Genomic DNA, 15596 nt, shown 5'->3' with positions numbered 1-15596 from the left:
AACTGCAGACAAGTACATACCATGATGTCTGCTTCCCTGGTGGCGTATCGCAGATTTGGGTCTAGCCAATACATTATGGATTTCACTTGCTCAAAATTCAGGAAAAGGAGGAAGACCAGGAACAGGAAGTAGAGCACGCTGAGTCCTGAGGGAAACAAAGACAGACTCAAGTTCAGGAGAGGATCCCATTGTCAGACATACCACACACTAAACTCAACCAGCTTGATTCCAGAAGAAGACACTACTACTGTAAAGTACTCTGTTGAGATCCGTATTACAATGTCATCACTTTTGTAGATGAGTCTGATCAACATTCAAACTTCAGTTTGTTAACAATCAGAGAAAAGGCTATTTAACATGAGACCAAGGACTAACAGCCAGAGGGAATGTAGGCAGGTGGATGGGATGCAGTATTTTTGTGCAGACAAGACCCTTAATACATAAATGCTTAGGACAGGAACTGTTCGAATGGGAATGGAGAGAGGCAGCACTGAGGTGGCAGGTGGGGCCCAGGAGAGCAGGACGGGAAGGCCACAGCCAAGGCTGCAGATTGTATCTGAAGTGACAAGGAGAGTGCTGGAAGGGCTTTTATCAGTAGGAAAGGAAGTAAGAGGCTCTGAATCGTTTACAAATGTAGTTCTGGATGCTTTCTGGGCCTGGAGGTGTGGCGACAGCCAGGGTAGGGACTACTATGCTAGTGGCACTGGGACACTAATCTATACATGCTTTACTGTAATGTAATCCCTACTCTAAAAATCATTCCTAATGATTTTAAATGAAAACTCATAGTGCAGAGCACTAAGAAGGCAGAGCACTCATTTTAGGAAGAGGTGAAAATCAACCACCAGAGGCCATGCGATGTCTCTTTCTGTGAAACCTATTAGAAATAAAAGGATGCTTCTGGAGGACATCAGATACTGTAATAAATGACCTTAGATCACAAAAGCCTCTCCAAGTCTGACTCAGCACTAATCTGTGATGAGCTGCTCCAGAGAAAAACATTCATGCCTGGGATGAAATCCACTGTGACCACAGCAATCCCAGGCAATCCAGCAGGGCCCTAAGGGGTAAGGGCAGGGTGGCTACTGTGAAGAGTGCCTGACCGAGCCATCCACACCACTGGCCCAGTGGACCCAGACTGGCAGGTTCCTTGGTCAGAGCACCTCCTTAAGTCTGCACATATGTACCAGCCATTTCTGTCAATTTTCCCTTTAACCACCACCACTACACTTTTACATTATGATCCTACTGAAAGAATTATCTTAGGACAGAAAAGGTCTGTGGAACAGAGACACAAACTGAAGTTTAAGGTCACACTGGATATTATATGGAGAATGGTTTATGTGCAAGGTTATCTGTATGTATCGGGAAAGGGTCTATAGTTTTCATCATTTATCAAAGGACTCCAGGGGTCCAGAAAAGTCTCAAGTTGAGCACTAAAACTGCTCATTACACACAGTGCTGGTGCAGTTAGAACTGACTCATAGCTGACCCTCTAGTGGTTTTTCAGAAGGTGTAGATTGATTACCTGGGAGGAGGTTGACCATCATTCCCCTGCGGGAAAGCCACTGGATAGAAACCTTTGTATCAGCAATGCAACTCCTTAACCCAAGGCCTCTGGAGCTCCCTTCATCATACAGGGATCACAAACAAATGGGAAGTAACCAATAAACCCAAAGTAGCCTACAATGTCAAATAGAAATATTAAGTCCATGGAATAAAAATAATGTAGTCAGGACTATCTTTTTTACAAATGTTGATGAAATCAGGTAATTTCTTTGAGAAATGCTCTGCCATGACCTCCCACTGTCCCCAAAATCCATGCTCTTAGCCTAGTCCACCAGCCTTGTAGGGTCATGTTTACTCCTGCCCAGTAACTTTTTTTTTTTACTGCTCTCCTTGGACCCACCACAGTCCAGGTAAAATGGTCTGAAACTGATCAAGCTGTTTGTGGCCACTGGATTAATTTAACAAATTACTCCTTGGCCTCGGATGCTCCTCTGTCCCAACAATCATCTCTGCATGTCTCCATCCTTTGCATGTGAGCTTTGGTTTAAATGCCACCCAATCAAGACTTTCCGCACTGCCCAAGCCAAAGCACCACTCACTATTCTTAACTCAAGTAGTTGTAATTAACTTGCTAACACTTAGCAATACCTGATATTTGTTTAGTAACTGTTTCTTCAGGATTGTCTACCTTCTCAGAGAGTTCTGGGGGCTTGGTGGTAAGGAGCTGCATTGCCAACTGAAAGGCAGACAGTTTGACTCCATCAGTTGTTCCATAGGAGAAATAAAGTAAATCACCTACTGTGTGATTTATGGTCTTTGAAAAGCCGCTGGATGGTCACGAGCCAGTTCTATATTGACAGTGCTGAACAACAACTAACAACCTTCCCTTACTGGAAGGACGGACTGCTCCTGGAGGGCAGACTGCTGTCTGTCTGTCCTACCTGAGACCTCAGTGCCCACAGCAGCACACAGCAGCACACAGCACCACTCAGTGGGTACCCATAGAGTCACTTACAGAAAGACTTTTAATCAATTCAAAGAGACTAAGAGCTTTATTTACCTTTGAAGGAAGAAGGTGAAATAAGCAACTTTTTTTTCCCAATAGAAAAAAATATATTTAAATAACATTAAAATGCCAACAATAAGAGAAATAAGCAGCTTTTAATGACATGTTCACTTTTAGAGTCCTTTTTGTATTTCCATATGACATATTATTTTTCAGACCTAAAATAATTCGTTTGTTATCTTAGGCAAGATGAAGTCGATATCCAAACAGGTAAAGCATCAAAGATTAATTTCAAATTCAACCAAGAGATCAGGCTATTTGGGCTATAAAATCAAGAAAAATACGACTCTTATTATTTCTATTTAAAGTTTATTACCAAACCTTAATTATAATAAAAATATTTCAAATGTATATTTTGATATCCAATACTGAACCCAAGTTCTGAAAGAGTTCAAATAGAAAGAATGACTGCTTTAGAGAAAAATACAGTATCAAGATACCTTTCCATGGTATCATTTATGTGATATTAATAATACTGCCATGAAGCTCCTGGCTGGCAAAGGAAAAGTGTTTGACTCCCAGCCCAAAGGCTAGAAGTTCAATTCCATCCAGGGACACCTTGAGCACATGCCTGTTGATCTGCTTCTGAAAGGTAACATCCTGGGAGACCCTGAGAGGCAGTTGTGCACTGCACGTGCAGAGTCCCCGTGACTTGGTATCAATTTGAGGACAGCTCACAACAACAACAACAATAATAATACAGATGAGCTACTTTATTAGGACTCTTTGTCTTAATATTTTTCTCTTTTCCAAGCCTCCTCTCATTCTGAATGTTGAAGAAATCGGCATCCTGGGTTTTCCGCCCCTTCCAGATGCTGACAAGTATGCTCACAGGACGCACTTACCAGCAAGTAGCAGCATGGAGACAGAGAAGGAAAACCAGTAAAACAAGCCCTATCCCACGTGTGCGGAGATGGGGCATAAGTGGTGTGTGGAGCTGAGTTCACATTTAAGTACAAGTCGTGTCATCAACAGAGCTTCTTCTTAAGGCAAAGAGTTTGAATTAAAAAAAACAAAACAAAAGATGGCATCTGGCCCCCTAAAAGTAAAACAGGGGGCTCTGGTGGCTCAGTGGTAAGGAATTGCGTTATCAACCCAAGGGTGCACAGTTCTAATCCATCAGCTGCTTTGTGGGTGGACAGATGAGCAATCTCCTCCCATGTGATTTACTGCCTCTGAAAACTCCCTGCTATGGTTCAGCTATGGGCCAGTTCCAACTCGATGGTATACAACACAACAACAAAATAAAACATTTTAAAGTTATAATTTTGGAGTACTAAGTAAAACTGCTAACCCCAAAGTTTCTTTAAAAAAAAAAAACCACAGTGAAAACTCACCAAAAACCATTCTCCATAAAGCTGGGTGAGGTCGAGTAAACGGACCTGCAAAGAGAGAACATTATGGAATTAGGATGGCCCGCTTTCAAACAAAGGCAAGGGAATGTTAAGAGGGTACTCCAGATCTCTAGATAGAGGATGGGAGAAGCTCTCGAAGGTTACAGCTGAACATAAACTACTTGATTGAAATGTCCCGTCCACATTGTAAGGAATCTGCAGGAATCTGCATCCTCACAGCGACGGGAGACGGCACTTTCCAAAATACTGGTTGATCTGTTTGCTTGTTATATTTTCTTTTTTGGTAGAATTCAAAACATAATAACCCACAGAGACAATGTTCCAGCCAGGAGGTTACCAGGGCAGACTTTATATATTCCAAGTGAAATATCTCAGGTACTCTGGAATCCTGGGGTTCTGGAAAGTCCAGCTCTGTGTAAGACAGAAAGGGACAGAGAAACAGAGACAGACAGACAGACAGACACACACACACACACACACACACACACACACACACACACACACACAGAGAGAGAGAGAGAGAAATGTTGTGTGTTCCGAAAGTGACTGGAAATATGCCCGATGGGATGGGCTAGTCAATGCAGTGACTCCTAATCATGACTCCTGGTTAAAAAAAAAACCTTCCACACAGCAACCCAGTTCAGATAAGCAGACTCCATTACTGACACAAAGGTGTCTTGGGACAAAACTTAGCCTTACTATAAGAGGTATACCCTTTTTTTTTTTTAGTTCAATCAAACAAAGACAAAGGAAAGCTGGACCTCAACTCACTAGATGGGTTGTAACTGTTCTGTCAGGCACCTGTCCTGTTTATGGCCACCCACACCTTCCTTTTAATCCCCATGTTGTATTATCTTTAATTTTGTCCTCTTCATTCATACATCCTAGAGAGGGTAAGACCAGGCTGCTCCTTGGAGTCAAGGATTCTGAAGTTTCATTTGACATACTTCGGGCATGTTGCAAGGAGGGACCAGTCCTTGAAGAAGGAAGTCATGTTTGGGAGTTTGGAGGGACAGCTCAGGAGAGGAAGACCCTTGATGAGATGGATTGATTCCGTGACTGGGGTAATGGGGGTAGGTGTGTTGGAGACAGTAAAATTGGCACAGGATAGAGCAGGGTTTAGGGCTGTTGTACATAGGGTCGCTATGAGTTGCAGGTGACCCAATGGCACATAACAATAAACAACTTCATTCACATCAACTAGAGATCATTTTGCCCACGGTTCTATTTTGTAGCCAGTCTCTTGTCTCTCTCTTCAGCCACTGTGAGGCAGGTACTCTTTCCTCAGGGGAGAGAAACCCATGGTTTATAGCCTTTGCCAGTAACACAAACATTGGAGAGCTGAGTGGCAAAGCTGTTGCCATTGGCATCTTTCACATGAACCAGGATGTCTCTCTGTTAGTGATCACACCAATTCTCCCACGGCAACCTGTACAGTCACCATGTACAGGTGACCAGTGCCAAACCTGACAAAATCAGTCATCTTCCCAGTCTCCAAATCAGTGTGACCAATGTCACTTACCTTGATGACAAGGTCTGGGTGGCGGATGGTTGGAGCATCATGAGTTGACAGATGAAGGATTCACACAGAGCTCTTTCTTACTCTGCCTACTCAGGTACAATGCCTGCACCTTTTGAACAGCCTTCTTGCATTTGGAGAACTACCAATACAGTGGCCCTCCATCAAAAGGGGAGACCCAGAGCTTATATTTTCAGTCTTCTTCATAACCTGTGCTTAACCCCGCAAGTGCACCCAGGCCAGTAGTCTTGGAGGCCAGTGACAAATGGAAGTAGTTCTGGATAGGGTTTTCCTTTCTGACAGTGGCCAGCAGTGCTGGTAACAACGAAGTCACATGAAGGTGATGGTGGCACTCGTGAGAGCGGAAGTGGAATCGTAGACCTCAGCCAATGCTCCCAGTGGCCTCCCCAGTTCTAGGTGAAGTGCCTGTTCTTGGAAACTAGCCTGCCTAGTGATTCTCTGAGCCAGCATGTACCTTTTAATAAACAGAGCTGGCACCTGTTGCTTACAATCTTGAAACCTGACTGATGTTAACATTTTATTGTAGTTTTTAATTCTAGAATTCATTCTATAATGGCTCTTATCTTAAGAAGACTGTATTGGGCATGCCAACTACCTCCTTAGCAGATCAAGTTCATGTGAGCATGATTACCAAGAAAATCTATTCCATTCCTGAACTTAGTTAATGAAGATTTTGAGTTAGGTTCAAAGAAAGGTTCAGTGCCATCTAAATTCAGTTCTTGAGTATTGGATGGCAAGCAGTGAGAGCTCAAGTGGTGAAAGACTCATCTAATACTTTATCCAAATCTGTTTGAATTTTGAGAGCTGGAGGTCAGACAGTGAGGAACTCCAATGTCTTTTTAAACATCAGCTGTTTCTTTCAAAAAAGACAAAGTGAAACAAATAATCTTAATTGTCTTCAATAAAAACATGGCTACTTTTCTACAAAAAGTCACTACAAAGTTGAAGGCTGGGATTGCCATCTTTTAAATGATTTTTTCCCCCTTCTCCAAGTGTTGACTTGATGGATTAACTTGTCAACATAAAGCATTTGATTGCTGATAACTGTCTGGTTTAAAAGTATAACTTCATTATTATCATTCAATAGCCTCAGATATAACATGGGGCCCCCAACTTTCTCTATGATTGCCTTCTAAAAGATCCAGCTCAGAATTTTAAGATCATAACAGCCTGTGTTACAGGTGACATAACCGTCCTTGCTGAAATGAGGAGGCCCTGAAGCATTTGCTGCAGAAGGTCAAGGACTGTAGTTGGCAATATGGATTGCAGCTCAACATCATGAAGACAAAATTCTTACCACTGGGCCTAGTGGTGGCACAATGATAGGTGGAGAAGAGACTGACATTGTTAACAATTTCAGCTTGTTCGGTTTCAAAATCCACACTCTTGGTACCAGCAGTCAGGAAATCAAAAGACAAACTGCATTAGGAAAATGTGCTGTCAGTGACCTTTCCAGGGTGCTGAAGGGCAAGGATGTCAGTCTAGAAACTAGGGTGTGCCTGATCCACGCCATGGCCTTTGCAATTATTTGCTATGCATCAGAAAGACAGACAATGAATGACCAAAGATGACAGAAGAATTGATGTCTTTGAGTTGTTCTGCTAGAGAATAATACTGAACATATTATGGACTGCCAAGAGAACAAACAGGTCTGTTCTAGAAAGGGTAAAACCAAGATCCTTGGAGGCAGGGATTTTGAAGCTCTGTACATATTTTGGCATACTCCCTGAAGGGACCAGTCCCTGGAGAAGAACATAATTCTTCAAAGGCTGGAGGGACAGTGCAGGAGAGAAATAGCCCAGATGAGATGGACTGACACTGGGGTAATGAGGGCAGTTTTGTCAGAAGCAGTGAGACTGGCAGTGAAACAGGACAGAGCAGAGTTCAGAACTATTGTACATAGGGTCGCTACATGTCAGGAGTTGACTCGACAGCACGTAACAACAACAACAACAACAACAATACTGGATTTGTAATACAATTCTATGCCAAATCAATACTTAAAATAACATGGTAAATAATGTTATACTCAATATTACTGCTCTTAGGTGTCATCAAATCCACCACGACTCATAATGACCTTATCCTATGTGAACAACATCTGAACCTTGTCCTGAAAACTTCACAAAGTGGTGCAATCATCACTCTAATCTTACAGATAAGACTTCTAGGGCATAAGGAATTTGGTCAAGGTAACAAAGCAAACAAAGCTTCAGTTTGCTTGATTCTACAATCAACACTCTTGGTAACAGCAGACAGGAAATTAAGATGAATTGCACTGGGAAAGTCTGCTGTCAGAGACCTCTTCAACATACTAAAGAGCAATGATGTCAGTCTGGAGACTAAGGTGTGCCTGATCCAGGACATGTTGTTGTTGTTATGTGCCGTCGAGTCGTTTCCGACTCAGAGTGACCCTATGCACAACAGCTCTAAACTCTGCTCTATCCTGCGCCAACTGCACCGCCTCTGACACACCCATCCCGATTACCCCAGTCACCGAATCAATCCATCTCATAGAGGGTCTTCCCCTCCTGCGCTGTCCCTCCACCCTCCCAAGCATGATGTCCCTCTCCAAGGACCCGTCCCTCCTGGCAACATGTCCAAAGTATGTCAGACGAAGACCCAGAATCCTTGTCTCCAAGGAGTAGCTTGGTTTAATCCTCTCCAAGATAAATCTGTTTGTTTTCCTGGCAGTCCATGGTACACTCAGTACCCTTCTCCAGCACCACAGCTCAAAAGCATCCACTCTCCTTCTGTCCTCCCTAGTCATTGTCCAACTCTCTGATGCATAACAAGCGATTGCAAATACCATGACCTGTATCAGGCGCACCTTAGTCTCCAGAGAGACACTGTTGCTCCTGAGTACCTTTGAGAGGTCCCTAACAGCAGACTTTCCCATCGTGATACGCTTTTTGATTTCCTGACTGCTGGTACCAAGAGTGTTGACTGTGGAGCCGAGCAAACTGAAGCTGTGAACACTCTCAATCTCTTCGTCATCCATCCTGACGCTGCTAGTTGGTCCAGTGGCGAGAATCTTTGTCTTCTTGACATTGAGCCTTAGTCCATACTGAAGGCTGCAGTCCTTGACCCTTTGCAGCAAGTGCATGAGGTCCTCCTCAGTTTCAGCAAGCAGGGTTGTGTCATCTGCATAACGGAGATTGTTAATAGACCTTCCACCAATCCTGATGCCACAATCCTCCTCATAGAGCCCAGCCTCTCGGATAATCTGCTCTGCATACATGCTGAAAAGGTATGGAGACAGGATGCATCCCTGGCGTACACCCTTCCCAATTTTGAACCATGCAGTGTTACCCTGCTCTGTTCTGACTACTGCCTCTTGGTCCAAGAATAGGTTTCACATTAGCACAATTAAATGTTCTGGGATTCCCATTCTTCTCAGAGTCAGCCACAGTTTGTTATGATCCACACAGTCAAATGCCTTTGCATAATCAATGAAACACATATAGACATTCTTCTGGTATTCTCTGCTTTCAGCCAAGATCCATCTAACATCAGCAACAATATCCCTAGTACCACGACCCCTTCTAAACCCAGCCTGGACTTCCGGCAGTTCTCTGCTGATGTGCTGTTCTAATCATTTTTGGATGATCTTCAGTAGAATCTTGCTTGCATGTGAAATCAATGACACTGTTCTGTAGTTTCCACACTCAGTTGGGTCACCTTTCTTTGGAATGGGAACAAATATAGATCCAGGACATAGTCTTTGCAATTACTTGCTATGTGTCAGAAAGCTGTACAATGACTAGTGATGATAGAAAAATTGATGCCTTTGAGCTATGGTGCTGGAGAAGAGTATTAAATATACCATGGGTTACTAAGAAAACAAGTTCATTTAGGAGAGGGTGAAACTAGGCTTCTCCTTGAAGGCAAGGATTCTGAAGCCTCATCTGACACACTTTGGACATGCTGCAAGAAAGGACTAGTCCTTGGAGAGGGACATCATGCTTGGGAGGGTGAAGGGATAGTACAGGAGAGGAAGACCCTTAATGAAATGGATTAATTCAGTGACTGTGTGATGGGGGTAGGTGTGTCAGAGACAATAAGATTCGCACAAGATAGAGCAGGGTTTAGAGCTATTGTACACAGGGTCGCTATGAGTCACAAGTAACTCAACGGCACATAACAACACAGCAAACAGGTTTCCACTTCAGGTCTGTCAGATTCTCTACCTTTCCTATAAACGTCCCCCGACTTGAGTCGGCTCAGGACATGGAGACAGCAGTTTGGGGTTCTGAGCTCAGACTGGTTACAGGGCATCATGAGTGGAATTATGTCTTCCCAAAATACATACTGTAATAATACAATGAAGACATTTTCTAATGACCTCTCATGACCTGATAAGCCAAGCGGTTTTAAGATGGTTAAGTGAGGGCTGTTACCAGCCTCCAATTCAGGTTAAGGAAGTTTGTCCGGGAAGCAGCCAACATCACCTTGTCTTAGGAGATGAGAGAGAAGCAAGCAGAGGGAAACTCAGCATCAGCAAGAGAGGGAGCCGGAAGGAAAGTACATCTTTTAGCGGCAGGTTCCTGGGCTGGGAAACTTCTAGAACCAGAAGACACAGAGAAAGAAAGCCTTTCCCCTAGTCTTTCCATGCTGGGCACATGTCAATAATTGTAGAAAGGCTTCAAATCTTTTGTTCAAGGGTCGCTATGAATCGTGCTTGACTCGAAAGCAATCAACAACAACAGGGTATCCTACTTGGAAAAGTAGATAGTGAAGGGAGGAATGAAAGACACAAAAAGACAGACCGTCAGGGACTACGACAATGTTGAGGCCCAGCAGATTGTGAGGATGGGGCAGGATCAGACAGAGCTTCATTCTGCTGTACAGACAGGGTTGCTGGGAGTGGAGCTGACTTGACTACACCTAACAGTAAGCCTCCTCTGCGAAAAGACACATTTCTAATTGTTAGCGCCATCCACTTGCGGCATCCATCTCTCTTAGAGCAGTAACAGATACACAAGACACAGGGTAGGAGAGTCAGGGGGCGGGGGGGGAGGGGAGGAACTAGGGGTGTTTGGAGTCAGATAAATAACAAGAAAGGGGTTGCGGAGGGCTTAAGACCCATTTTCTTTAACAATGTGGTCAGGAAAAAGTCCTAGATGACAGGAGAAACAGAATTCAACTTCTGGAAGGCAGACGGGGAACTGAAGCACAGAAGGGGCATTGTGAAGGTGAGATAAGGCCCTGGGAATGTAAGCTGACCCTCTGAATGTCTCAGATCGGCAGCAAACTTCAAAATCCAGTGCAGGCTTTATTTCAGTCATCCACTCTGCTGCCTGCCACACTGTAAACCTTGTCCCAATCACCCACTTCTTCCTGAGGAGAAATCCTGCATTTTTACTTAGCGTTGTTATTTTCAGAAACACACTTGAGTCGTATGCTGTTGTTGTTGTATACCATTGAGTTGGAACCAACCCTGAGCTGACCCTCTGGGAGGAGAATGCCCATCCTTCTCCCGCACAGGAGCTGGTGGTTTTGAACTGTGTGCCTTCAGGACTGCAGAGCAGCTTCTTGCCACTAGGTCACCAAAGCTCCCTAATACTCAGTATAAACAATCAAAAGCTCCTGTGGAGCAACTGGTGGATTCAAACCATGTGGCTTCAGGACTGAGGTGCAGCTTCTTACCACTAGGCCACGAGAGCTACTGTTTACCTCTTATTAGTTAACATTACTCTAGGAAGACCTCAGAAAGATGAGTGATACTATGATGCTATCTCCACGCAAATTTCAAATCCAAGAAGGATTTCCCCTATCCAAAGTACAGTAAAGATGGAGAATTTTATTTCTTTTAATTTGGAAGACAGAACGTGAACTTTCAGAAATGCCTTTAAGCGATATGGAGATATAATTACCATTAACTTGGATAAGTCAAATAATGAGGAAGAACAGAAGATAAAACTCATAAAAATAAGAAACACCAGGTATTTCACTCTCTTCAAAATATCCTAAAGAAGTCCTGGATTGCAGATTAAAATCAAACTAAGCTCACAGGTGAGCAGACTTCAGCTCAAAAACACAGTACAGGAGTACAAATTCTCATAAGGATTTCACAGCTGTAATCTTTATCGAAGCAGAATGCAGGATTTTTCTCTTGTGGACCAGCAGATTTGAACTGCGGACCTTTTAGTTAATAGCTCAGTACTTCAACCGCTGTACTACTAGTGCTTCTAGGCAAGGACTAGTAACAGACCTAATTCCATGACTGTTAACTGGGGCGGGGCGGGGGGGGGAGTGTCTCACTGAAACACTCATTACTAAATTTAACATCTATTTCTTGCGCCGACTATGTGTCAGGCCCTGGAGTTACAGAAGAGGTTTGGCTGCTATTAAAAAACGGGCTGAAACGAGGATGACGTTTGAGGAAGCCGTCAGAAGTCAGAACAGTACACCAGAAGGTCACCTGTTGACAGAAATCTCACAGCCAATTGGAGGCATAAACTGGTTTCTAAATTTTACTCCAGTGATACAGAAGTAGAGATAAAATGATACTTACACGTGAATGCCAGCTGCTAGAACGAGATGGAGGTAACATTTAAAAATAGGTATTAAGAGGACCTAAAAGATGGCAGAAGAGAAGAGGGAGGAGAAAATGCCAGGCAAGAAGTCTGAAGATAACCTCAGACTCTCCTCTTCCCACTGTCACCACCACAGAATCTCTCCCCTTCCCCTTTATAGGATATAACAAATCTAGAACTAACTCTGCTGTCCAATCAAAAAATTTCCATTTATGTGCCACCCAGAGAAATCATGAGATAAACACACACAGATACACACACACACACACACACACACACACACACACACACACACATTTGTGTTCGGTTGACATACAAACACAATGTTATTTGTAGGTCACCAAGAAATGTTGTTTGCACGTCAACCCTTCTCCTATACAACGCAGGGAGATCAGCCAATTGGGCCAACTCCCTTTTATGCATCCAGGCGATGAAGATCTACTGACCAGTGACCTCTTCTAGAAGCTGCAAGGTCTCTATCCTAGGTCCTGGGTGAGGAAGCAATGTGACCCAATCTCAGCCAAGAGATGTGCTGGCAAGACCGCTGCAGTATTTCTGGGAAAAGCTTCTCTCTCTTAAAAAGATACACAGGGAAGATTACTTTTTCGCCCCCCCTGGACACTGTCCACCATGACATTTCTATAGTCGACATCTCAAGTTTATCTGGGCAGCAAGGTAGACCATAAGACCAGCATGCTGAAGATAACGATGCAGAGATAGGTGAAGATCCTCAGTCTTCACGTGCCCCTGAGACGATGAATTAACCAAATACCCTGTGTTAGAATGTCTAGTGACATAAGAAAAACAAGACGCTTCCTTATTGTTTAAGCCATTTTGAAATGAGCGGTCTGTCAGGTAAAGACAAAGTTATACTAATATGTATATTTTGTCACCTCTATTTTGTATAAAAAGAATCTGCCATGTAACACATAAGAACTCACACACAGGAGACATAAGGACACATTCCTGCTTTAAGCCTGCCCATATGCAAACATCCAGGGTCGTGTTTACTAGGTCAAGGATAAGTGCATTTGAAGTTGCCAAGACGGAACCATTACGGGAATGAATTTCCACTGCAGGCACTTCCCCAAAACTTCCTCCGAAGGAGAAGGCAAATGCTTCTCCCATTTGTTTTCATTTCCTGATATGGAATACGTGCCAAAGGTGGGGAGGATGGAAAACTTAAGTGGCAAGATAGGGCAAGAAAAGGTATGCAAATCCCCCTCCGAGAAGCAGTTACTGGCCTCATGGTTCCCGGATCAGCCTGCAGTCTGCCCCACACAGCCCTGGAGCACCCTCTTCTGGTGGCCATAACATGTATAGACTTAGGCTTCTCCAGACATCTCTACTGTAACTCCGGAAGTCACCCCTAACTAACAATGTACTTTCATGTGAAGAATTTCGCATAATTTCATCTCTTTGAAAAAAATATCCACGTAACCATGCCATGCTTGCTCTGTGAAAACAGAAGAAGTCCTCTAACGGGCCCCTCCCTGACTGCTGTGTTTCAGTCCCTCCTACACACTGACCTGCCTGTCTTTCCCGCTATCTATCTGAAATCTCATTCTATGGCATGTGATGTGCGTGTGCATGCATGTCACATGCACACATGTGTGTGCATGTGGAAGAAAGGTAAGGAAAGAGTGGAGAAGGCAGGGAGGTTAGCCTCTGCCAGAGTCCAGGGACACCCAGGTGGCCGAGGACAGACACAACTGCCACACCTCCACAGCCCCAAAGCACAGTAGTTACCAAGGGAAAGCTGGAGAAAAAGAAATCCAGGGAGACAGAAAGGGATCATAAGGGATGATAGAGGAAAATTCCTATCATGATAGACCCGATTTAAAATATGACCAGGACAGTGAGGAGCAAAGGAGAATGCTCTAACACACCTGGCTGGCACCGGATAGTGGGGTGCTCTCCTGTGCTGACAGCCCCCCTGGGCTTCATTCAGGTTTCTCAAGTATAAACTGAGCAGGCGATAAAAAAGATGAGTTTCAATGGTTCCTCGACTCTTGGTAGGAGTCACAAAGTCCACAAGGCCAGGAGGGGGAAAAGCAAAAAAAAAGGCTTGTTGGAGGCTGCTAGTTCAACTTAGCTGAAGCCATTTTGCAATTCTCTGAAACTATTTTGTAATTCTCCAAGAACATGTTTGGACATGTTGCCCTGGGAGGATAGGTTTCAGTTTACCCCACCCTGGGAGGATAGGTTTCGGGAAACGCCTTGCTAAGTGTCTGTTAACCAGATAACTTTCAGATTACTAGAAATGACATGATGTTATTCTCCCCCATTGTGTACTTCTCCTCCCCCCATTGTGCTTCTGTATATAAGCTGTGAGTGCTTCCAATAAAATCGAGACTTGATTGGAAATTCAACTTGTCTCCGATGCCTGTGTCTCTTGTCCCTTTTTTTTTGGTCATTCTTTCCTTCCCAGGGTCCCTGTTGAAAAGATCCTGCAGGCCGGAACAGTTGGCGCCCAACGTTGGGGTGACTTGGGCTTCGGAAAGTTTTGACAACCGCTGTTTTGGAACAGTGATCGACAAATCCACGTGAACAAGGAGCCGTCGCGAGTCAGGGACAGCAAAGAAAAAGGGCTCGAAATGTGCTGCTTTAGTGATGACCCAACTCTGAAGCCCAGCATGAGGTTAAGAGGAAGCAAGCAGTGAAAATGGGACAGAAATTAAGTGAAAGTGAATTGTTCGTAAAGTGTATCAAGGATTCCCTCAAGGCACGAGGTATAAGGGTAACTAAAAAAGATTTATAAAGAAATTTTTCTTATTTTTAGAAGATGTTTGCCCATGGTTTCTGCAAGAAGGAACTACTGATTCTAAGCAATGGCATAGGGTAGGGGATTGTTTAAATGACTGTTACCGTTGTTTTGGCCCTGTGAAAATTCCTGTCACTACTTTTTCTTACTAGAATCTCATTAACAAAATCTTAACTGTTAGAACTACCGCCATCTTGACTTGTTAAAACAAAGAAGCTGAAATACGTCAACTGGTATACCATCTATTCCTAGGGCCTTATTTTTTGTTATTTTCTTCAAGGAAGCTTGAACTTCTTCCTTCATCACCATAGGCTCTTGCTCATAAGTTATTTCATGCTTCTGTATCTGCCAATTCCTTTTGATACAATGACTCAGTATATTCCTTCCAACTTCTTTTAATACTTCCTGGATCATTTAATATTCTGCCTAAAGCATCCTTGATTATAGCAACTCTAGGTTTGAATTTGTCCTTCAGTTCCTTGAGCTTAAGAAATGCTGAACGAGTTTGGCCCTTTTGATTTTCCGACTCTAGCTCCTCGCACATTTCATTGTAATACTTTGCTTTGTCATTCCGACCTGCTTTTGCAATCTTCTGTTCAGCACTTTAGTATCTTAAATTCTTCATCAGAAGTAATAAAAATATTGTTCCTTTTCCTACAAACCGGTTAAATAATTGCTCAACTTTTGCTTCTCGCTTATCATGCATTTTCTACTTTTAATAGATCAAAAGTAATAGGATTTGGAAGTACTGAGAAATATTTGTTTTGGAAAAACCATCATTAATGATCAAAAGTCCTCTCTTTTTCTGTTAATCAAATTTCTT

At 43.4% G+C, this 15596-nt stretch overlaps 1 protein-coding gene across 1 annotated transcript in view; it reads right to left on the bottom strand.

The window, feature by feature from the left end:
* Window positions 1-15596, bottom strand: part of PTDSS1 (phosphatidylserine synthase 1) — an 84486-nt gene that overhangs the window by 40429 nt on the left and 28461 nt on the right. The window contains exons 3-4 of the mRNA XM_006900353.1: window positions 3913-3957; window positions 21-145 (exon numbers count right to left, since the gene is read on the bottom strand). Of these exons, the coding sequence (XP_006900415.1) occupies window positions 21-145; window positions 3913-3957 (170 nt within the window). The remainder of the gene's footprint in view (window positions 1-20; window positions 146-3912; window positions 3958-15596) is intronic.

This window comes from Elephantulus edwardii, unplaced genomic scaffold (genome assembly GCF_000299155.1).
Source record: "Elephantulus edwardii isolate Elephantulus edwardi_28Jun2011 unplaced genomic scaffold, EleEdw1.0 scaffold00282, whole genome shotgun sequence".
NCBI classification, from domain to species: Eukaryota; Metazoa; Chordata; class Mammalia; order Macroscelidea; family Macroscelididae; genus Elephantulus; species Elephantulus edwardii.
This window is presented reverse-complemented; position numbering and strand designations above follow the sequence as displayed.